We start from the raw sequence: 25,388 nt of genomic DNA, 5'->3' as shown, positions 1-25,388 counted from the left end.
ATAGAATAATTATAGCAATATACTGTAATCAAACTTATGTGAATGTGATCTCTTGCTTTCTCAAAACATTGTATTCTACCCTCTTTTTCATGATGTTGGGGTATGATAAAATGCCTACATGATGAGATGAACTGAGGCGAATGATGTAGGCATTGTGACCTAATGTTAGACTACTGTTGACCTTCTGATGGTTAGTCAGAAGGAGAATCATCTGCTTCCAGATGGAGGTTGACTGTGGGTAACTGAAACCTCCGAAAATGAAACTGTGGATAAGGAGGGGGACTGCTGTTATCAGGAAATAGACTTTAAAAATTCAAGGGTTAAGTACTTAGAAATACTTTAAAGTGTTTACGTATAAAATACAGAGAAGTACACAAAGTGTACTACATAAATTTTCTCAAAATGAACCTCACCCTTGTAACTAGCCCCTGCAGTAAGAAAGTTATCTGCTTCCCTGGAACTCTCTTTTTCCAGTCATTAGCCATCCAAAAGGAAAGAGGATATCTGACTTCCATCACCAACATTGCCAGACACAAAGAATACATTTTTAATAGTACATTTCATGTGTCAAGGATTGACCACTGGATTAGATTCATCAAACTGACAGAATTTCTCAAGACTCAGTCAGACTTTTTGTATTGCACAGTGTAGTAGGATCTTAAAACTAAATACCTTTAAGCTTGTATACAAAATAGAAGGTATAAACTGAGCACACAAGAAGCTTTTAATTTAACATCACCTGCAATTTAAGAACATGTGCTGTAAGGTGTTTTTAAAGTACATGAAACAGCATACTTTAAACATTTATTTTAAAAGACAGTTCCCTTTTTCTCCAGGATTTAAAGTTTACTTCTAAGAGGAGTTTATAAAAAAAAATCCTAGAGACTGTTAGTCACAGGTACTTTAATAATTCAAAAAGTGTATATGTAAACACACATGCACATTGGCAATGCATCACATTGTGGGTTGAAGTAAGTAATGACTGAAAGAAATACAGCTTTTGTAAGAGGAGCACAAAAACGGATATACACTTCCCTTGGTTTATTAAGGGATGTTAAATACCCTTACCTTACTGATGAAATGAGCTGCCTAATACTGGGACTGACATACTTCAAAGCAACAGTGTTCTGCTTCTTAACCTGGAAAAAAATCTATTGTAATCGTTTTATGTGAAAGAACATTTTCAAAACAATTCTTTTGAGGGAGCGATATATACTATTAGGGAAAGTTACTTTGCAAAAGCGAATCTCTTCCTTTTTTCAGCTCTCTATGTTTTATAAATTACCAAAAACAGATTCAGATTTTATTAGGATGTTTCTTCGGAGGTTTGCGATTCAATGTTCTATCCGGTGATGCCTAATATAGCTCACGAATAAAGGTGAGGGGGACCCGGAGTGTACCTTTTGCCACGAGCTTCGGGCCGCCCCCGGTTGTCGAAATTTCCAGGGGCTGGAGACTTGCAAGGTAGCCTCGTGTTCCTGCTCGCTCCTACCCTGGTACCAGGAAAGCACCCCCGCCCGCCGCCCTCCCTTCCAGACGGCCGGGCCGCAGCACTGTGTCAGCTCCCGGAAGCCCCGCGCGAGCGCTGACTTCTCCGCCTGGTCCTTCCCTGAAACCCTGCGGCGTACTTTCCCCACCAAGTCTCCCGTAGGCCCTCCTCCTGCCTTCTCCCTTTCTTTGGGGGAGGGAGGGGAAGTATAAAGTCGGGCTCTCTTCGCGTGAAAGGTTCCCAGGCTCCCTCCCTTGGTTGGGCCGGAAGAGGGCGAGGGTCCGCAGCTCCCCAGTCCAGCCCCAGCTGGGCGGGTTGGGGACAGACTTAGATTGTCGGCTGGCTGCCAGCTCGGACACTCCCAGACCCTGGGGTCCCTCTTAGCCTGAGGGACCTTATTTGTAAATTGGGGCCGGGCACCTTCCCTGGACCCCAGGGAGCGGGCGGGAGTTGGGCGGTGACCCAAAGGCTGCAGTAGTCGCGGGCGCACGGCGCGTGGGTGCGTGAGGCTGAGAGTGAGCGCGCTCTCGGGGCCGGTCGGGGGCGGACCCCGGGTGGCAGGTGGGTGCGGCCGGCGGGAGCTGGGGCAGCGGCGGCGGCGGCGGCGGCGGCAGCGGTAGCAGCAAGTGGTTGGGCCGTGCGCATTTCCTTCCCTCCCTCTCGGCCTCCGAGCAAGCCCGCGGTGCCCGGTGCTCGGTGCGCGGAGCCCGCGGCTCCGCTCCGCGTGCCTTCCCCGCCGCCACGCCGCTCCCTTCCCCGCCGGTCCATGTCCCTGCCCGTGGTGCTCCCGGGCTCCTGCTGCCCGGTGGCTGGGCTCTCGGGCGGGCCGCAGGCAGGGGGCCCGGGCGCCGCGGCCGCCCAGGAGCCGCCGCTGCCCCCACTGCGGCCGCGCTGGCCCCGGGCGGCGCTGCAGCCCCCGGTGCGGCCTCGCTGCGCGGCCACCGGCGCCGGGGTGCTGGCCGCGCCGCCCCCGCTCTCCTCCCGCCGGGCGGCCGCCGCCGCCGCCCGGGGCTCCGCTCTCCTCCCGGCTCGCCCGCTGCTGTCGCTCGGGCTGCTGCAGCTGACCCTGGGCTGCTGCATGGTGGCGCTCAGCTTCGGGGCGCTGTCGCTGAGCAGCTCCCCGCAGGTGAAGAACTCGTGCCCGTTCTGGGCGGGCTCCTCGGTGAGTGCCGCGCGCGCCGCGTTCGCCCGGAGGCCCTCCCGGGGGGCAGGGGGCTCTGGCGGCCCCCTCCGCTGCCTCCTGGTTGGCCCCCCAAGGCTGCGGTTGCCCTCCCCCGCGCCCAGCCAGGTGAAGTTTTCGGAGGCGTTGGGCTGGAGAAGAGTCTTAGAGTGGGGTTGAGGGGTGAATTGGATTGCCCCCGGACAGCGCGTATTCCCAAGGCATTCTGCTGTCCCTGTCAAGCCAATAGAATACAACAGATTCTCAGCTCGCTGGGAGGTTGGAAGGACGGGATAGCAGCAGACGGTGGAGGTGGAGGAAAATAATTAAACTTTCGTCCGCGCTGGAAGGTCAGGGATTTTGATACTTTGTTCGCTGATGTATGAACAGTGCCTGGCACATGGTGCATTTGTGGGATGGATGCAGTGACAGCTTGACTGGGGCACCTCGCTTATTTTATTTCACTTTATTTCACTCACACGTAAATGTGTAATGTATCTGGTGTAGGGCGGCTCCACTCTATTTGGGGACGAGCTCAGGAGGCAATGACTGAATGTGTGTGTAAATGCGCGTTCTACCCGGCGATTAGAGGAGGGCCCTGAGCCCGGACTCGGTTCCTGGAGCCACGCAGGCTGCTGTTCATACCCCTGAGCCCGTCGTTAATACCCGAGTCAGCCAAAGTCCCCGGAGAGTGGGGCGGCTGGCTGGACGTGTCCGCCCTGCCCAGGGGCCTGGTCCGGCTTCCTCCACAAGGGAAGGCCGATGCCTCCAAGGAAGACTGCTGCCCTGGGCGTCTATGGACCCTGTGTGGCTGCTCATCCTTTCCCCCAACAATTTCACAGCTTCCAGGGCATCCAGCCTCTTGAAGTTTGCTGGAGTTTGAGAGACTTGGAAACAGGTCTTTGTGGAAGATTAATATCTTTATAGTAGACAACCTTTTTATGAACTAACTAATAAATCTTAAAGTCTGGCAGTGCCTATAATTTTGACTAAAATCTCAAAAGACATCCTGAATGCATAAAAACTGCCTTTTTGCAGGTCCACACATACCCAGATTCAAAAACCAAATTTTAGGAATATAGGGAGAACTCATTCAACCCAAAGTAATTGTTTGAATAGGAACACTTAAGAACCTTAAGTAACTCCAGCCTAGCTTGACATCTCATACTTAAACTGATGCCAGTTTGCTCTCCTTTTGAAGTACTTTGATGCTGAATGATCTGACATGGAACCAGTGCTGCTGTGACTGTGGTTCACAATCTGTGCATCATGTAAAAGGAATCCCACCCTGTGGCCCTGTCCTGGGGCTCCCCCTCTGGTCTCCCTGAGTGTTCTTAACTTTGGGAGGAGGGGATTCTCAACAGGGTAGGGATTAGATCCATTAGGCTCCCTAGTCCACTCGTCAGATAAAATTCAGCCAAATGGTGGGTGCATTTCATTTCTCTAAATACCATGTACTAGAAGTGAATCATGCATAAATTTTTAGGGATTTGCTCTTTGTAAAATCATAACCGCTTGTCTTCTCAAAGATGGCTAGTTTAGGATTACTGAGAACTATTTTTTCTCTTAAAATTAAAACCTGAAACCACTGTACTGTTGTGAATTATTTCAGAGGTCAGTGCATTTAGATGTCAGTCAAGCTGCAGTTGGATTTGATGAAGGATTTTTTAAAAAGGCCATCAGCCAGAAGATGAAGGCTGTTAACCTGAGTTTACTGGCTAGGCATTTACTTATCTCCAGGATCCCACAAAACAATGCAGGGAAAGAATCAGTGATTTGGAACTAAGTTCTCTTATGTAATTGTTTTCCACACGCTGTGTCCCCCAGCTCTGTCCCCCATGCAAACCTGTTTCTGAGATTGACCTCAGAATTTACAAGTGACAACAGAACAAACAGGCAGTGCATTTCCAGAACAATTACACTGGATTGGAGGATGGCCTTTGGCACTGTCACTCCCTTGATGATTTTAGCTAAAAATTCTCACCAGTAGCATATCTTTTGAGTTTATATATGTGAGAGAGGTTTTTTTTAAAACTCTACATTATGGAAAAATTTAAATTTATTCAACACTGTACAATGGGGAACCCTCACATACCCATTCCTCACCCACCTCCAGCAGTTATTTCATCTGTGTCTCTTCCTGGCTCTGCTGCTGGCTCTGGGCATTCTGATAACATCAGAAGGATGGGTGTTCTACACAGGGTTAGGACTTTGCTCCATCATGCTCTCCAGTCCATTTGTCAGATTAACTTCCTATATTATTTTGAAGCAAATCTCAGACACATCATTTCATCTGTAAATATTTCAATATGTGTACATTTTTAAAAGAAAATATAAACAGAGTAGGGAGACAACACAGGAAGTAGAGAGACCAGGAAGTCTTAAGAAACCTCCCCCACTTTTAATATTTTATTTTGAAAATTTTAAATCTCAACAAATGTAAAGAATCATATAATGAATCCCCATTAACCTTTACTCAGCTTCAGTAGCTATTAACACATGGCCACTTTATACCCACACCCCTCTCCCTTCTTAGCACCCAAACTGGATTATTTTAAGGCAAATCCCAGGTATCATAATTTCAGCCATTAAGTATCTCAGTATGTGTTTCTAAAATAAAGAAGCTTAGTAGTTAAAAGAAAAGGGTGCTTAATAGCACATTGTTACTAGCTTCCAGACAGCTAAATTAAGTTTTTATGAAAACTTAAATATTATGACTTGAGACCCTGCAGAAGTTAAAAAAAATAACAGCTTTATTGAGATATAATTCATGTTCCATACAATTCACCCACTTAATGTGTGCAATCCAATGATTTTTAGTAAATTCACAAGACTTGTGCCACCATCATCACAGTCAATTTTAGAAAAATTTCATCACCCCAAAAAGAAATCCTGTACTTACCGGCAGCCACTCCCATTTCCTTCTGACTGCCTTATCCCCATGTGGCCACTGATCAATCTACTTTCTGTCACTGTGGTTTTGTTTTTCTGCACATTTCATGTAAATGGAATCATACAACATGTGGTCATTTGTGACTGGCTTCTTTCACTAAGAGGGATGTTTTCAAGGTTCATCCCTGTGGCATCCATCAGCTGTTCATTCCTGTTTATTGCAAAATGAGATTCTATTGTACAGATCTATCCCATTTTATCTATTGCTCAGAAGTTTTATTGGCATATGAAACTAGGTAGTTGAGTGGCAGTGCCACCTTAAGTGTAAGGTTACTTCAGACCCACATAGAAACACACTAGAAGGATATCTTCATATTTCGAGCTTTCAGTGACTGTTATGTGCCTTAGTTTGCTATATTAACTAAATCTACAAGTCATTTTTCAGCTTCAGTAAAAATTTTGCTTGTATATTTGATACAAAATTAAATTCAAGGGACCAGTATATTCATTTGAAAGGACCATTTAGTTAAACACAGTATAGTTTAAGAGTATTTTTCCATATATACATCTCTAAATGTTCTTGAGCCTGAGATTTGGAGGCTTCTTTCTCTTGTCTGAACCCTAAGATACCTTTTATCTCTTTTAATATATACTTAAGAATGAACAAGTCCTATAGAGACTCTTTTTCCATACTTTAAATTCATATGTTCAGCAACTTGGAGGGAGTGTTTTTAATGTACTCACTGTTTTTGAGCACTCTGTGATCATTTATTTTCTTCCTGGTGTCTTTGGTTAATAACAATTTATTAATTCCAAAGTTCATGAAGCCAAGAGACGATCCACTTCTAAAAACATGTTGGAGTTTAACTTCAGGTGCATGGCAGACGTCTGTGTTCAGGCCATGCTGTCCTGGCTCCTGATTTTGGGGTGCATTTAGTTACTATTAGTTAGATTCCACTGGTATAATAGGAAACCCAGCCTGCCACACTGCATTTGATCAATGAAAGAGTAGAGAGAGTTGTGTTGGTTTGTGTTTCCTCCTCCAAAAAACAAAATTCCTGACTGATGATGTATATGATCCTTGAGAGATATTTTAGGCAAGTGGAAGAGAATTGGTTATTGTGTTGTTTTCCTCTTGGAGCCCTAATAGCCTGTATTGTCTGTATACATTCATGTCTGTCTGCTTTAAGTCACTGACCTGAACTCATGGTCACCCTTCTTGAGTGTATGACTGTATGGCAAGATCCTAGTTCTTATAGAGACAGACATTGGTGAACCTTAAGGGAAACCTTTTATTTATTTATTTATTTATTTATATATTTTTATTTTGGTATCACTAATCTACAATTACATGAGGAACATCATGTTTACTTGACTCTCCCCTTCACCAAGTCCCCCGACATACCCCACTAGTCACTGTCCATCAGTGTAGTAAGATGCTGTAAAATCACTACTTGTCTTCTCTGTGTTGCACAGCCCTCCCTGTGCCCCCCTGCACATTATACATGCTAATCATAAGGCCCCCTTTCTTCTTCCCCCCTTCTCCCTCCCTTCCCACCCATCCTTCCCAGTCCCTTTCTCTTTGGTAACTGTTAGTCCATTCCTGGGTTCTGTGATTCTGCTGCTGTTTTGTTCCTTCAGTTTTTCCTTTGTTCTTATACTCCACATGAGTGAAATCATTCGGTACTTGTCTTTCTCCGCCTGGCTTATTTCACTGAGTTTAATACCCTCTAGCTCCATCCATGTTGTTGCAAATGGTAGGATTTGTTTTCTTCTTATGGCTGAATAATATTCCATTGTGTATATGTACCACATCTTCTTTATCCATTCATCTACTGGTGAACACTTAGTTTGCTTCCATTTCTTGGCTATTGTAAATAGTGCTACAATAAATATAGGGGTGCATCTGTCTTTTTCAAACTGGGCTGCTGCATTCTTAGGGTAAGGGAAAACTTTTTGAAAAAATTGCAATGAAGGAACATTAAAAAGAATGAATGGTCCAAAGGAGAAACTAACACAAAAATATGAAGTCTCTACCAGTTAAGCAACAGTAAATACATTTTTTTCCATCATAATCATTGAATACTACTGAGCATTCTAAATATAATCTTTGTGATGAGTTTAATTGATTTTATCTGAGCCTTTATTTTACATAGCAGCAGAGTCTCACTGAAAAATTCTTGATCAAGTCATGAGCCTCTCAGCCTCAGTGACTCATCTGTGAAATGGGTGGGATCATTCTTGCCTCAGAATTGATTTTGTGAGGTTGTAATTAGAAGAACAACGAGTTTGCTGCTGGGCCGTAGCACTAGGCCTGGCACATACTAGAATCTCTATCAATATTTTTTCAACATCAAGGAATTATTTAAGCAAAGTAAAGCAAACAGGCCAGTTTTCTGTGGGACATCTGTCTAGTCATGCTGGATGGATGGGGAAGAATGGTACACACACATACATTTTTTGAAATTGCCAGTGCAAAAGCTATAGGGCAAGATAGGTTGTTGAGAAGTTTGATTATTGTGTGCTTAATTTACAAGGTAAACATGGGGCATTTACAATGTGGCTCTTTTTTAATCTCTATGTTTAATCTCTATGTTTAAATACAGAAACTTTTGACAAAAACTCCAGATCATTTTTGCCCTAACACATGTTACTGGATTAGCAAAGAGAAATAAGATGGTGGAATTACATGTTTTTGGTCTTAATGATTTGATTTTTAAACTGGATATTAAGGCACATTAACAATGTATGGTGGGTAATGATTCTGGTGTGTATTTTGGAATCCTTTGCAATATCAGAAAACAGAAGGACCTCTGCTTTTTCCTATGCACTACAAGGAATGGGTTACAAATGAGTGAAACTGAAATTGTAATAAATCTCATTTTAATAATATAGGAGTAATTTGGTGTTAGAAAATAGGCTATTACTCGTTCACTGAGGGCAAGTGTCATCTTGCACTGGGTGGAAAGAATGCTGACAGAGTTGCTCTTGCTGTTGGTGTGCTCTTATGAAGCACAGGAGTGAAAAATGTGTTTAGGCTTAAGTAGTCATCTTCGAGAAATTTGTCTCCTATTTATGATCTTCTTTTGTTCATTTATTTACCATCTGTTCATTCATTCCTTGACTCTTGCCATAACTAAGTGCCTCTAGGAGCCTTTCACAGTACTTGAGTGAACACTCACAGATCCGAGCCCTCATGAGATTACCAATAGGTGTGAAACAATTAAACAAGTAATAGCATTGTGATGTAATGGGTGCCATGAAGGGTTAGTGTTAAGGGACCTTACTGACTCCCTTCTGTTGGAGCTCTAGCTACTGCTGCCTCCAGAGGAGACAGACGCAATGAATGCGCTGCCTTCTTTTTCTCTCACTTGCCCAACCTCTCTGCCGATTCATATATTCTACCCCTTGTATCCTAAGAAATGTAAGCAGCCATGGGCTCTTAAAAGATTCCTCTCCAACTCCAGCAGTTCTGTTCTGCCTTCCAGAGGCTTCTAACAATCTAGTCCTACTGCCTCTGTTTCTCCTCCTTTGCCCCCCCACCAAAGGGTTCCCCAAGTGTGATAGGGCTTAATTGACTTGAAGAATGGGAGAAATTGAGTAGAAGTAGGTGTATGCAGTTGGAATGTGTTTCTTAAAATCCCTATAAAAATGGGCAGTTTACAAAAATCCTGTTGGGATTTAACATGGATGTGTACCGAATCTACAAAACAATTCAAGTGGAACTGACATCTTTAAATATTTGGTCTTAACAATCCATGAACATGGTATAATATTTGGCTCTTCATTTAATATTTCTCAGTAAGCTTTGTATTTCTTCCTACTTGGGTCTCATGTATGTTTATCATATGTACTTTGGGATTATTGATATTTCTTATTCATTCTAATGCATTTTGTACATATTTTAAAAGTTATGTTTTAAGTTTAGTTTGTTGCTTGTATATGTAAACTCTCCCCTTAAAAAAAAAATAGCTTAGTTCTTTTGTCACAGAGAACCTTCATTTGAAGTGACAATTGTATCTACCATGGTCTATTAAAAATATGTATGTGTGTGTGTATATACCCCTTTCAAATTAGCATCCCTACTCCTGGAACTTTATCCAACAGAAATAAAAAATGCTTGTTTTTAAAGAAATCTGTTCATGAATGCTTACTGCAACATTGTTTTTGAAGGCAAAAACTGGAAATAGAGTGAATACCCATAATAGGGAAATGATTGAATACATTAGGTACATCCATACAAAGGAATATTTTATAGCCATGAACAGAAATGAATCAGAGCTGTTCCACTGGACATGAAGAGATTTCCTTGAAGTGTTTATTGAAGAGAAAAAGAAGCGAAGGAAAAGTATCTTTTTTGATCCATTTTTTGTAAAAATTGCACTCCTGTGCATGTGTATATACACATACACATATGTTGTCTAGTGGTAAGGATTTAGAGAAGAATATGTACATGTGCAAAATATATAAACACACTCAATTGCTAACATGGGGAAGGTAAAATGTGGCTGGTTGGGGAGGTGGGAAGTAGAGTTGAGGCATATCATTATTTTTATGGGCTGGGCTGGACACCTCACTTCAATAGTAATATTGTTTTAGTGGGAAAAAATGTGTCCCCAAAGCTGAACCACAGGGTTCTATATTAAAAGTATTAAAAGAGAGAGATGGGTGGCATAAATATATCAAATACTAACTGGTAATTCAAATCATATTTGTATGTTAGTGAAGTGGGCCGTTTGTATTTCCCTCAAGGGCAGTCAAATTTTCAGTTATGTTTTCACAAAATAGTTGCATTTCCTCAGCAAAGTCCAGTAAGCAGCAGGGTGGGCAGACAGTGAGCACATGTGTGTGTGTGAACAGACATGTGTGCACACAAAGACTTAGATGCACACATACATGCAAGCATGCTTGCCCATACACAGCCTACAGAATGGAGCTGCACTGGATTGCAGGGGATTCTAAGGAACTGCTATCATCACAGTGGGGTAAATTTTTGAGTTAAAAGACACCCAGAGATGGTTTCCTTCACCTACCTCATTTCTAAGGAAATGAGAGTGAGGACCAGAAAAGTAAATGACTTGGCCAAGGTCACAGAGCTGTTTAGAAGCCAAATGGGGAAATTGGACCCCAAGATCTCATGAATTGCAATTCCCAATTTGTAAACCAAATACAGCCCACACACTTGAGTCCAACTACACATGCCCTGAGTGTCTCCAGGTGGAAATCTTTGAGAGTGAGGGTATTGTGGTTTGATTTACGATGACTGCAAGGATATGGAGCCTCGTGGGCAGGTAACTGATAGTACATGTAAACATAGGTGGGCTGCAAAGAAATTGTCCCCTGACTGCCCGTACATGATTTTTGGTCCTGGATATAAGTAGATAGACTTGTCTTCTGCTGGTTTGATCTTGTGGAATGATTTATTCTCAGCCTGTAAATGGAGATTGGAGAGTATTGCAAGCAGGTCTGTGAGTTTTGAATTTGAAGTAGCACTGTAAAATCCTTATTTATTTGTAGTTAATAAACAGTAATTGTGAATTGGGGCATTTGAAGGATTTTGTTAAAAAGAGCACATAAAGGAAGACCCTAATAACTGCATTCAGTAGGTGCACCTCTTTACACAAAGGAAAAATGTGCTCAGATGGCTTCAGGAAGTCCCTGGGCAGAATAATTACTTTGTCCTTTCCCAACCACTTAGTAAACTGTGTTATCCAAAGGGCTGACATTGGTTTCCAGTTTATGTTTTCAAAATGCTGATTCCTCTTTACCTAGGATTTTAGCTTGCTGTTTATGGAAGTGTCATTTTGCAATGTGAGATCTTTCTCACTCTAATCCCTCACCCTTAGTGGAATAAATGCTCAGAACATTTATTAGTTGCCAATCATGTGACAGGCACTGTACTGGAATGGTGTATGGTAGGAGGGGCAGGGGTATGTGGAAAGGCTTGAGAAGTGGGCAGGAGAATATCCTGAAAGGCCTTGTTTACCATTTTGAGGAAGTCATCTGTCCCATAAAGGATCGGTGCCCACCTAAGGAAGGGAGGCTTGCCGCCAGACATGCAACTTAGGAGGCTGACTCTGGCAACAGATGAAGCACTCCTGCGGGCAGGAAGCTTGGATCAGAAATACTGATTCCTTCACTAACAAGAAGGAATGCTAAATTCTGTTTGTTGTTAATTGACTGTAAGAAAAAAATTAACACAGTCAATAAAAAAGCTTTGGGGTCTTGGACATGAATGATAGTCCAAAGTGGTCTACCAGGACTCCTTTATCAGCAGGAATATTAACTGTTTGACTTTGGCTTTAGAATTTCAGTATTTAAAAATATGTATGTTTTAGAGATTAAAGATTAGTTTACTGGAACATTCCATTTTCTAGATTTATGACACTGTTTGTTCTTATAGGTGATACTCTCTGGAATCATAGGATTAACAACTTGGAAACGGCCTATGATCCTTCTGGTATGTACTGATCTCATAAACTGTTACTCTTTGTAAAATGTGCTCTGTATGAAGTCTGTGGAAATAAACCATTGAAGAAAGGCTAGAGCCTCCTTGTTCATTAAAAAAAGAAGTAAACAATGGACAATATTAGAAGTCAGATGTTCTCATAACAGTAAAGTATAATGATAATTTTGTTGGTTTTCTGATTAACTTTAAGTTTCTCATGTTTCCAGTGCTCACATATATATCTATTTCTAGTTCCAGGATTGGACCCATTGTAAAGATATAATTTTATTTGTATTTTTATTAAGGTATCATTGATATACACTCTTATGAAGGTTTCACTTAAAAAACATTGTGGTTACTACATTCACCCATATTGTCAAGTCCCTCAATACCCCATTGAAGTCACTGTCCATCAGTGTAGTAAGATGCCATAGAATCACTACTTGTCTTCTGTGTGTCACACTGTCTTCCCCGTGACCCCCACACACACCATGTGTATCAATCATAATACCCCTCAATCCCCTTCTCCCTCCCTCCCCACCCACCCTCCCACACCCCTCCCCTTTGGTAACTGCTAGTCCCTTCTTGGAGTCTATGAGTCTGCTGCTGTTTTGTTCCTTCAGTTTTGCTTCATTGTTATACTCCACAAATGAGGGAAATCATCTGGTACTTGTCTTTCTCCACTGATCATAATACCCTCTAGCTCCATCCATGTTGTTGCAAATGGTAGGATTTGTTTTCTTCTTATGGCTGAATAGTATTCCATTGTGTACATGTACCACATCTTCTTTATCCATTCATCTACTGATGGACACTTAGGTTGCTTCCGTATCTTGGCTATTGTAAATAGTGCAGTGATAAACATAGTGGTGCGTATGTCTTTTTGTTGTTGTTGTTGAATTTTTTATTAAGATATGATTGATTTACACTCTTATGAAGGTTTCACATGAAAAAACAATGTGTTTACTACATTTACCCATATTATCAAGTCCCCACCCATACCCCAATGCAGTCACTGTCCTTCAGTGCAGCAAGTTGCCAGAGATCCACTATGTCCCTTCTCTGTGCTACACTGTTCTCCCCGTGATCCCCCACACCATGTGTACTAAACATAATACCCCTCAATCCCCTTCTCCCTCCCTCCCCACCCGCCCTCCCACACACCTCCCCTTTGGAACCACTAGTTCGTTCTTGGAGTCTGTGAATCTGCTGCCATTTTGTTCCTTCAGTTTTGCCTCATTGTTAATGTATGTCTTTTTGAATCTGAGATCTTGCTTTCTTTGGGTAAATTCCTACGAGTGGAATTTCCAGGTCAAGTGGTATTTCTATTTTGAGTTTCTTGAGGAACCTCAATATTACTTTCTACAATGGTTGGACTAATTTACATTCCAACCAACAGTGTGGCAGTTTTCTCCTTTCTCTGCATCCTTGCCAGCATTGTTGTTCCTAGTCTTGTTGATGTTGGCCATCCTAACTGGTGTGAGGTGATATCTCATTGTGGTTTTAATTTGCATTTCCCTGATAATTAGTGATGTGGAGCATCTTTTCATGTATCTGCTGGCCATCTGAAAAAGATATAATTTTTGAAATGCCAGTTTACTATGGACATTTTAAAACATATACAAAAGTGGAGGGAATAATGTAACGAACCCCCTGTACTAATTACTTGGTTTCAACAATTATCAATTTATAGCCAATCTGGTTCAGCTAGACAGAATCTCATCCATTCTCCTACCCTCCATATTCCTTTGAAATAAATCTCAGATGTTAATCATGAATAAGTGATTTTTTATTGTTATAATGTTTTGGTTGGACAACCCCAGATTTTCATTGCTTAGATTTTCTATATTCTCTCTTTGTCACATGAATATTATATTTTCATGGTAATTAGACATATGTTGGTGACTTTGTCCTTTGTAAGTTATTGAGGTAAACTTTACATAATATAAAATTAACCATTTCAAAGTGTACGAATCAGTGGCACTTAGTATATTCCCAATGTTTATGCTTTGTTTTTATTTGCTATGTCCTTTTGATTCAGGGAATACTAAAAAATAATAGACAATTGCCAATGGAGTATCCAGCTTTCAAAGATGAAGTGGAGGGTCTAGGAAATCCAGTTTGAAGTATACTTAAACATTTTTTTTTATATATATCATCTCTCCTTTTGATTTTTCTTCCATCCATTTTGAAATAGGGCTAAATAATTTTCTAAAGTTGTTTTGTATATACACTTAACAATTCATTCTAAACACACCACAGTTTGCTAGGTAATGGGTAATAAATACAAAACTAGTTAAATTCTTAAATGCAAGGAGAAGCAGCACATTGTAGAATCCAATCAGAATATTGGATCCCCTGTGTTGATGGTCCTAAAAAACTAAACTAAAGAGTTTTCAGGCCAACAAGATAATTCAGGCAACATTTTATAAGTCCATCAATTATTTAGTGAAACTCCATTAATATCTCTGGAAGGAGTTGTTGCAATATTTTAATATGTTAGGAAACAAGATAGAATTATGAGACTTTGAATGAGTTTTATGGCAATGTATTTTACTGGATGTGTTATGAATGGCTGGGGTTTGTTTTGCAACAACTCTCCAGGTTTATAGTCTCAGCAGAAAAATTTGGGATGGTGTTCAATGTTTATACAAATATTTGGTTATAGGAGTCGTCTTGGCACTGTCTTTTTCCATTGGGTCAGTATTGAAATGCTTAGTAATACAAACCTCAAGTATTTCAATTAAAATCAGAAAATCTCTGCGGCTATTTGTACTTTTAAAGCTACAAGTGGTGAAGAGAATATGAGTGCATATTCTCGATAGATATTAAGAAAGTTCATCTTTAAGATATGTATTTCTTTAACATTGTTTTCTTTTCGAAAGGTGCCCTATAAATTTATTATGTGAGCTCAAGTCACTTTAAATGAAAATGATCTTAATAAATATGTATCTCTATTATATTTATTTAAATTTGTTTCTCGTCTTTGTTGACAAGTATATGTATTTTGTCACAAAGTTGTAACCAGTTTGTATATGCCATGTTGTGCTTTGCTTTTTCTGTTTAATATTAGGTTAATTATGTTTATTTCAGTTAATATTGTTTCCATGTAGGAAGAGTCCACGTGCCTATTCCTTAAAACTGCTAAGGAGCATTGTGCCATGTTTCTGTATTACCATCAGTTATAAGACTTCAGGACACTTGAGCTCTGTGCTTTGACTATGAATTATGTGTTTAGAAGGTTATGTAGAGGTTGTTTTAAAATGTTAACTAACATCAATTTGTAAAGGAGACATGATAGGAATTGTACAAGGAAAACTTGCTGAGTATATCAGTAGGTCATTGGAGGCTTAGTCAATATCATAAATGAAAACTCCTCAGTTCATGTGAATCTTAATAGTACACCATTATAACTCATGCCAAATGCTTTTATTATGTTAAAAAATGAAAAAAATCATACAATGTAATGAAAGAAACTGGACACACCAGTCAGACGCTCCTCCTTGAGTCTGGTTCATCCCCAGATGAGGCAGGAAACTGCAACCCACCTAACTTTTCTGAGTGTAGTTATGTTTTCTGAAAAGAGGGGCTAATCTAGTGATAAGGCAGGTCTACCTCCAACCCCCACTCGCACTGGGCACTCCACCTTTTTTTGTTTTTCCTCACCCCCAGCTTGCCTTCCTGAATGTGCCAGCGGGTAATCTGGGTGGGAGGCTATGTTGCATCAGAGGAGCCAGTAGGGCCTGCGTGGGTCTGTGTTCTTGCTTGTCTGGTCAGAGCTGCAGCCCTTCTCCCCTTTGCATTCCACACTCTACCCACAGGGCACCTTCTGATTCTGACACAGCCAGGCTATCTTATACAAACTTGGGGCTTTCTTCTCTGAGTTGTGTCCTGGCTGGCTCCTTCTCTTCTGGGTCTCTGCTCAGCAGTCGTTTCCTGGGAGAGACCTTCCTGGGACAGACCCGTGTCCCTGCTTCTCACCAGGTCCCTGTGCTGATACAGGCCTCGATGTCTGTAATTAGCCTGTGTGCTGTTCGTTTACAATTTGCTGTCTGTCTCCTGCAATGGATAGTTTGATGAGGACAGGGGTCTTGTCTGTCTTCTTCACCCTATATCTTCAGGGCCAGTGTCCTCAAGACACGTCTATTGTTGGCTATGGAGTTCTTTAGCAGGCAATAAGCAATTTAAGTCCTAGGTGAGTCCTGAAAGTTTCTTTTCTGCTTTCATCTTAAATTTTTCTCACCTGCTTTTGTTCTATGAAACTTAGCGTTCTTTCCCTTTGACTTCAAGGCAGTGAGGGGATATTTTGTTGGTAGAGATTAGGAGGGGCAGGTTTGGTCTCTGCAGGCCCTCTGAGTGGTAAGTGGTCTTTGAGTTGGTGCATACAGTCAAGAACACTTGAATACTTCTTTTCTTTTTATTAAGGTATCATTGATATACACTCTTATGAAGGTTTCACATGAAAAATGTTGTGGTTACTACATTGAATACTTCTTTTTGAGAATCATTTACATTTGTGCTCCCTCTTTTGTGATTGTTTCTGTGATTGCATCAGGTTTTGTACTGGTTTGAACAAAAAGGGTCAGTTTGACCTAGTTCCTTCAAACTCAAGATTTCATGGAAACTCCAAGTCAGAAGCTTTCATTCACTGTGCCCTCTTCCTTATGCTGCCAAATACTCACGTGTCCAGAACAGAAATAATAATGTTGGAAAATAGTTTGTAAAAAAATACATATGTAGCTATTTTTGTCTATGACTAGGTTTAAGCATGTGTGTGTGTGTGTGTGTGTGTGTGTGTGTGTGTGCTTGCATGTGTATGTGCGTGTAGTATTCTAGGCTATTTTCCATCAAGAACAAACATTTTCCATGTTTAAAGAATACTCTTATTTTTCTAGATATCATTCCTTTTTCATTCTAATAAAACATTTTATTACTGTTCAGAAATCAGACTCAGTGCTGGAATGACCTCAAAGATTGCCTTATCTAGGCATCTCAGTTAGAAAATGAAATTCTCTTAAGACGTTTTTTGCTGGTGGTACATTTGGTAAGAATTGCCACTGTGAAAGCACAGCCAGGCTTTCTGCCTATAATTTTGGTTGCTTATATGTGGTGATTTGAGCAATTTTTTTTTCTTGCCAATTTGGAACAGACTGGATGGATATGACCTTAAAGCTGAAAAGCAGACAGATTTATTCTTTTTTAAAATTAAATTGACATACAGTCTTATGGTTGCACATAAACAACACAGTGGTTTCAGCATTCGCCCATATTATCAAGTCCTCATCCCCTCCATTGAGGTCACTATCAATGTGGTAAGATGTTATATAATCATTAACTGTCTTCTCTGTACTGTACTGCCATCCCAATGACCTATCTATATTGTGATTGCAAATGATAGTGCCCCTTAATCCCCTTCTCCCTCCCCACCCACTCTCCCCAACCTCTCCTCTTTGGTAACCACTAATCCCTTCTCGGTGTCTGTGAGTCCGCTGCTATTCTGTTCCTTCTGTTTTGCTTTGTTTTTATACTTCTCACATGAGTGAGATTTTGGTGTTTATCTTTCTCTGCCTGGCTTATTTCACTGAACAAAATACCCTCTAGCTCCATCCATGTTGTTGCAAATGGGAGGATTTCTTTTCTTTTTATGGCTGAATAATATTCCATTGTGTATATGTACCACATCTTCTCTATCCATTCCTCTATTGATGGACACTTAGGTTGCTTCCATGTCTTGGCTATTGTAAATAGTGCAGTGATAAACATAGTGGTGCGTATGTCTTTTCAAATCAGAGATCTTCTTTTCTTTAGGTAAATTCCTAGGAGTAGAATTCCTGGGTCAAATGGTATTTCTATTTTTAGTTTTTTGAGGAACCTCCATATTGCTTTCCACAATGGTTGAACTAATTTACATTCCCACCAACATTTCTCCACATCCTCACCAGCATTTGTTCTTTGTTGTCTTTTGAATATTGGCCATCCTAACTGGTATGAGGTGATATCTCATTGTGGTTGCAATTCTCATTTCTCTGATCATTAGCAATGTGGAGCATCTTTTCATGTGCCTATTGGCCATCTGAATATCTTCTTTGGAGAGGTATCCGTTCAGGTCCTCCACCCATTTTTTGATCAGTTTATTTGTTTTTTGGAAGTTGAGGTATGTGAGTTCTTTATATATTTTAGATGTTAACCCCTTATTGGATATGTCATTTATGAATATATTCTTCCATTCCATAGGATGCCTTTTTGTTCTGCTGATGGTGTCCTTTGCTGTACAAAAGCTTTTTAGTTTGATGTAGTCCCACTTGTTCATTTTTTATTTTGTTTCACTTGCCCAAGGAGATGTGTTCATGAAGAAGTTGCTCATGTTTATATTCAAGAGATTTTTGCCTCTGTTTTCTTCTAAGAGTTTTATGGTTTCATGACCTACATTCAGGTCTTTGATCTATTTCAAGTTTACTTTTGTATATGGAGTTAGACAGTATATAGTTTCATTCTCTTACATGCAGTTGTCCAGTTTTCCCAGCACCAGTTGAAGAGATTGTCTTTTCTCCATTGTATATCCATGGCTCCTTCATCATATTAACTGACCATATATATGTGGGTTTGTTTCTGGGCTCTCTATTCTGTTCCATTAATCTATCTGTGACTTTGTAGTAGAGCTTGAAGTCGGGGGGTGTAATCCCCCCAGCTTTGTTCTTCTTTCTCAGAATTGCTTTGGCTATTTGGCATCTTTTGTGGTTCCATTTGAATTTTAGAACTATTGTTCTAGATTGTTGAAGAATGCTCTTGGTATTTTGGTAGAGACTGCATTGAATCTATACATTGCTTTAGGCAGGATGGCCATTTTGACAATATTAATTCTTCCTATTCTTGAGCACAGAATGTATTTCCATTTACTGGTGTTTAATTTATCTTATGAGTGTCTTGTAGTTTTCAGGGTATAGGTCTTTCACCTCCTTGGATAGGTTTATTCCTAGGTATTTTATTCTTTTTAATGCATGTGAATGTAATTGTTTTCCTGATTTCTCTTTCTGCTAGTTCCTCATTAGCATATAGGAATGCAACAGATTCCTGCATATTAATTTTGCATCCTGAAACTTTGCTGAATTTAGTTATTAGTTCTAATAGTTTTGGGATGGTCTCTTTAGGGTTTTTTATGTATAGCATCATGTCACCTGAAAACAGTGACAGTTTAACTTCATTCTTACCTATCTTGCTGCCTTTTATTTCTTTGTGTTGTCTGATTGCCATGGTAAGACCTCCAGTACTATGTTGAATCAAAGTGAGGCGTGTGGCATCCTTGTCTTATTCCTGATCTTAGAGGAAAAGCTTTCAGCATTTCGCCATTAAGTATGATGTTGGCTGTGGGTTTGTTGTATATGGCCTTTATTATGTTGAGGTACTTACCCTCTATACCCATTATGTTGAGAGTTTTTATCATGAGTGGATGTTGAATTTTGTGAAATGCTTTTTCAGCATCAATTGAGATGATCCTGTGGTTTTTGTCCCTCTTTTTGTTGATGTGGTGGATGATGTTGATGGATTTTTGAATATTGTACCATCCTTGCATCTCTGCAATAAATCCTGCTTGGTCATGATGGATGATCTTTTTGATGTATTTTTAAATTATGTTTGCTAATATTTTGTTGAGTATTTTGCATTTATGTTCATTAGGGATATTGGTCTGTAATTTTCTTTTTTTGTGGTGTCTTTGGTTTTGGTATTAGATTGATGCTGGCCTTATAGAATGAGTTTGGAAGTATTTGCTCGTTTATCTTTAAGAAAGATAGGTATTAGCTCTTCTTTAAATGTTGATAAAAATTCAGCCATGAAGCCATCTGGTCCAGGGATTTTTGTTCTTAGGTAGTTTTTGATTTCCAATTCGATTTAACTGCTGGTAACTGGTCTTTTCAGTTTTTCTGTTTCTTCCTGGGTCGGTCTTGAAAGGTTGTCCATTTCTTCTAGGTTGTCCAATTTGTTGGCATATAATTTTTCTTAGTGTTCTCTAAGAATTCTTTTTATTTCCATGGTGTCCATTGTGACAAATTTATTCTTTAGCACCAAGAATGAAGGTTCTTTCCTGGTGATGGTCTTGGGTCATGGATGCTGAAGGGAGACCTCCCACCAGTCCTGTATCCAGGCTGTCTGTGGCCACTTGACTATTGTGATCATTTTTTGAATATGACTATGTGAAAACTACAGGAACTATGAAGGATTTGGGGCAAGAGGAGAGAATATTTTGAATTGGGGAGCATCTTCAGATAGATGCATTGCCATGTGAATAGTTACAGAATAAAATGTATGGTCCCATTTGTGTTCTTTTTAAATTAAAAAAATCATACATGTGTGTTTGTTAGTTACATGGAAATTTTCTGAAAAAATACACAAGAAACTGTAGTGTAGGCACATCTGTGGAGTGCAGTGGGAATGGGAAGGGGGGAGACTTTGACTCTGAACTTTCTACCTGGAGAGGACATGTATTGTGTGAAGAGGAAGCTGTTTTAGTTTCCTCATTTTTTTGGGGTTTTGGCTGTCAGTATCTGCATATCTGCTGTCTCTTTTCGGGGTTAGTTTATCTTTCTTTGTGTGAATCTTGGTGCGAGGCAGGACCCTGTCTGCAGGTGTGGAAGCTCTGAGGCCAGACGCTTACACTTCTGGATGCCAGCAGCCAGGGTGTGAGCCCATGACTTCTACCCACTGAAGCTCCTGCCCAAGACTCTGAAGCTGGAGCCATTGATGCAGAATAGTCTGGGCAGCTTAGAATTCATTAGGCAAAGGAGGCAACTGGTATCCAAGCCTGTCAGTTAGGTTTTCTTGTGCATGACCTTGGTAGAGGTCCCAGCAACTAGCTTTCCTTGGCTCCTTCCTGAGCTTCTGAGCTTGGTTCCTGTGGATTCTGTGAGCTTCCTAATAGCCTTGCAAGAAATTCCTTTTCTGCTTAAATAGCCTGAGTTGTTTTCTGTTGTTCATAACATAATCAGGAACTGACTGCTATAGGATCGTGATTTTTTTCTTCTCTGAACGTTACTTTTATCACCATGTTTAAAAAACTAGTTCAAAAATAAATTAGAGATTCATTTTAAACATTTGGCCATTTGTGGTAACTCAGTTGGAGAACAAGAAATACAGTGGGTGCTCAAATTAGATTGATTTATGGTGAGTGCTTGACTTGGGTTCAAAGCTTTGGGTGGAGGAGGCTGGGGGTAGTGGTGTCAGGGTCAAGGTGGTGGTGGGGTTGGGTCTTACTAGCTGTAATTTCTCAAAGTGTTGTCTTGTAGAGCTCTTTAATGAAGATTATTAATAGAGTAATTTATAAATGGACATTGTGCATTAGCAGGTATCCTGCATGTTGAGGGAGGGGAAGGAATATAGTTTTGAGTCAGACCTGGATCTGATCAGGGTTCCTAATGAGTTGTATATTTAGGGCATAATAAATAAATCACCTCTTTGAGAGTGTTTCCTATGTACTTTATGTCTGTATTTATTAAATATATTTTATATGGTACATATAGATATGCACATTATATAGATATCAAACATATGTAGTAGATATATATACTACATATGTATCAAACATATATGGTACATACATATACACACACACCATATATATATATATATATATATATATATACCTCAAGTTCATTATTGTGACACTGTGACATTTGATAATTTACTAAAATGCCTTTTAAGAGGAAGGAAATATATATTTTTTATTTTAAAAAGGGGAACTCATTAGCCTTCTTATTCTTATTACAAGTAATAAGTAGACCTCTGTGCATTTCTGCAGCATTCAAACCTGACTGCATGTCCCAAGTTAATCATTTTAAACTTGTTCTGGTTTTAGTGCTCACAGTAGTTGTCTCCGTGGCTAAAGGTGAGGGGTTTGTAACATGCTCTCCCACCTTACCTCTCCTATTTTTTGAAGTTATTTTATTTCCCCTATTAATGACTTCACAATTTTAAATAATAGCATAAACTTCTATTTCTTGAATCATCAACTTTGGATAATATCTTTGACTCTGACTTTCTTAAGATGGAGAAATTACCACTTGGCTCTATTCCTTTCCCCCTCCACCTCTTTTGATAGTAAGTGACACCATTACTTTTATATTATCAGTGTTTTAATGTTTCTGTTTTGCTCTTAAACTGTATTATGCCATTCAGACTTTGTCTATAAGTTGTTTCTAAAATAGCAAAAACCAATAATAGCATTTATAGTATTTTCATTATGTGAACGTGATTGTAATAGGATGTTAAATTGGATTCTTTACTCCCAAATTCGCCTGGGGCCACAGTACAGGAGATCCCATGGCTCCCACATTCCATTGTGTCCACCCATCTAAGCAGGACTCCTAAAGCTTCTGGGTGAAAACCAGTTTTACAACCCTTAGCTGATCTCCATCCCCCAGCCTATAAAAAGGTTAGGGATTAAAGGGACAAATGTTTTGGAGAAAGTTGCTGAAGAGCTGTGGCATTTTGCATTCTACCTCCACATGGGGGTGGGGAGCGCTTGAAGATAAACCCTTGGAGAACCTGATATGGGCTCTTAGTTGGTTGACTGGATTGGTGGCAGGCATATGCCTGGGAATTCAAAGGGCTGATCGGGGAGCCTTGTGGCCTCAGAGTTAGAGAGTGCATTTGGTCACAGACCAAACCCCAGATCAAACTTCCAGCTGACCAGAGGCCCTGCAAGAGAAAGCAGGCCTGGGGTGAGCCTAGATCCTTCCCGGGAGCTGGAGGGGAGTGAGGAGACCACAGCAGGAGAGAGGCCAGGCCTGCATTGCTTGAGGCCTGAGGTGAAGCGAGTGCAGGCTTGACAAAGGCACCTCAGAGGAGCCAAGAGCACCATTTGCGAGAAAGTCCCCTGTGAACACTTGCTGAGTTCCAGCATCCCTCAATGCCCCCGACCTTCTTTCCAGCATCGGGGGCCTCTCCCTCGCTTTCACCCCTCCAAAATGATAGAGCTGTGGCTAGCAGGCCTAGGAGAAGTGGACACTCCCAGAAGCGAAACAGAGAAGATTGCAGTCACTCCCTTGCCCTTCCCTTTCCAGGCTTGCTTGCTTTCTACAACAATCAGCCTGATGACTGGGAGAGAAGCTGAAATTTAAATGCACTTCCAAGGTTTGACTGGATGCAGGGCTGGACATTTTCATTACCGAGATGAGACTTTGTGATTTGAAGTGACTAGAGGACTTTATGTATCTGATATTGATCAGACAAGTCATAGGCCTGGCCCCAAATTCCATGTAAGGAATCAAGAACTAGCCTTACAAAGTGGGCTAGAACAACATTGGGGAGGAGAACAAAGTGGTTTTCCATTGACTCCCCATGCGTCCTGCTTGTTCAAAGAATCAGCTACATTATTTTTGGTAGCACCACCATGAATGATTAGATCTGGAGAGAAGGAAATGTAACCCATTTCAAAGGAGGACAGTTTTAAGCAGCCAAGTCAAATCTATTATTCTATCATTTGCTCTGTTATTTGATAGATTATTGGACCATGACATTGATTTATAGGTTTATATTTTTCCTTGAGTTTCTAAATGACTCTCTTCTTTTTCTTGTTGACAAAAAGGCCCCTAATCTCAGAGATGATCTAGCTACTGCATCTCTTTTTTTTTAACAGCTTTATTTACATGTATTTGACTTACCATGACATTCACTCATTTAAAGTCCAATGGTCTGTCATGGCCACAAACATTGGATATGCACGAACATCTCCACATCAATTGTAGAACATTTTCATCAACCCCCAAAAACCCGCGTACCCCTTACAAGTCACTGCTTATTTCCCCCCAATAACTGAGGCCTAGGAAACTACCAATACACTGTCTCTCTCTCTCTAGCTTTGCCTATACTGGGTATTTCCAATAAACACACTCATATAATATGTGATCCTTTGCAACTGAAGTCTTTCACTTAGCATAATTTTTAGTGCAACATTTTAAATTCATGTTATAGCTTGAATCAGCACTTTTCCCCTTTTACCTGTTGAATAATATTCCACTGATGGATATGTTATGCCACCTTTTATTTCTCTATACATTAGTTGATGGAACTTTCCACCTTTAGCTTATTATGAATAATGCTGCTATGATCATTAGTGTACAAGTTTTTTTGTGGATGTATTTTCATTCCTCTTGTGTATATGCCTAGGAGTTGAACTGCTGAGTCATATGGTAACTGTGTTTAACATTTTGAGGAACTGTTTTTCCAAAGTGGCTCTGTCATTTTACATTACCATCAGCAGTGCATGCAGGTTCCAGTGCCTACATCTTTGTCAACACTTATTATTATCAGTCTTTTTGATTATAACCATCTTTATGGGTGTGAAGTGGTATCTCATTGTGTTTTTGATTTGATGTTGAACATTTTTTCATGTGCTTATTGGCCATTTATATTTCTTCTTTGGAGAAATATCTATTCAGATCTTTTGCCTGTTTTTAGATTGTCCATTTTTAGATTAGTCTTTATATTATAAGTTGCTTGTCAGATATATGATTTGCAAATAATTTCTCTCATTCTGTGGGCTGTCTTTTTACTTTTACAATGTTGTCCTTGAAGCATGGAAGTTTTAAATTTTGATGAAATCTAGTTTATCTATTTTTTTGTTGCTGTTGCTATGTTGTCATGTCTAAGAAGGCTGGTCTAACCCAAGGTCACGAAGATTTAATCCTGCATTTTCTCCTGAGCTTTATTGTTTTAGAATATGCCTAGGTCGGTGATCCATTCTGAGTTAAATTTTGCCTATGGTGTGAGGCAGTGGTCCCAAGTTCATTCTTCTGCATGTAGATATCTGGTTGTCCTAGCACCATTTATTGAAAAGATGATTCATTCCTCTTTGAGTTATCTTGGAACTTGTGTTGAAAATCAGTTGACTGTAGTTTGAAGTTATTCATCTATCTTCTTACTCATACTTTTTCTGCTAGTTGCTCCACTTTCTCCTTTGGATATTTATTTCTAAGACTACTAACTTCCTGTTCTAGTTTAGACTTAATTGTTTTCTAGGCCTGCTACACATATGTCATACAAATATTTCTTTTCTTTGTATTTTTGGATTAGAACCATTGTTCCTTAGTAAACAGCCTCTGTTTTTCTACCTGGAAGCTTTCTTGGTATTGATAAAGTTTAACTTTCAAAAAGATAAAATCATGACTCTCAGGCAAATATAAAATAGATGTGTCATTGATGAGGGAAAACTGGTTCAAAGAGCATTTGAGAGCTAAGTATTTACAGGTAATGTTAGGAGGAGGTTGCTTGAAGACATACCAAACTGGTTGATGTCCAGCAAGGCCATAAATGGTAACTTTTGAGATTTTTAGTTCCATTGACAGAATTTACTTCTATCTTTACTGAAGAAAAATCGACAGCTTAAACTCTGCCTCTACAGAGTTGTA

The 25,388-nt window shown here is 40.2% G+C and overlaps 1 protein-coding gene across 4 annotated transcripts in view; it reads left to right on the top strand.

The window, feature by feature from the left end:
- The first annotated feature begins 2,104 nt into the window (after positions 1-2,104).
- The window catches only part of ENTREP1 (endosomal transmembrane epsin interactor 1), a 54,902-nt gene continuing 31,618 nt past the window's right edge, over positions 2,105-25,388 (top strand). For all 4 annotated transcript variants that reach the window (XM_036920198.2, XM_036920195.2, XM_057498592.1 and 1 more), the window contains exons 1-2: positions 2,105-2,651; positions 11,944-12,000. In XM_036920198.2, the coding sequence (XP_036776093.2) occupies positions 2,256-2,651; positions 11,944-12,000 (453 nt within the window). In that variant the 5' untranslated portion in view covers positions 2,105-2,255. The remainder of the gene's footprint in view (positions 2,652-11,943; positions 12,001-25,388) is intronic.

The sequence above is a fragment of the Manis pentadactyla genome, chromosome 3 (assembly GCF_030020395.1).
Source record: "Manis pentadactyla isolate mManPen7 chromosome 3, mManPen7.hap1, whole genome shotgun sequence".
NCBI classification, from domain to species: Eukaryota; Metazoa; Chordata; class Mammalia; order Pholidota; family Manidae; genus Manis; species Manis pentadactyla.
The sequence above is the reverse complement of the archived record's forward strand: the minus strand, read 5'-3'. Positions and strand labels throughout refer to the sequence as shown.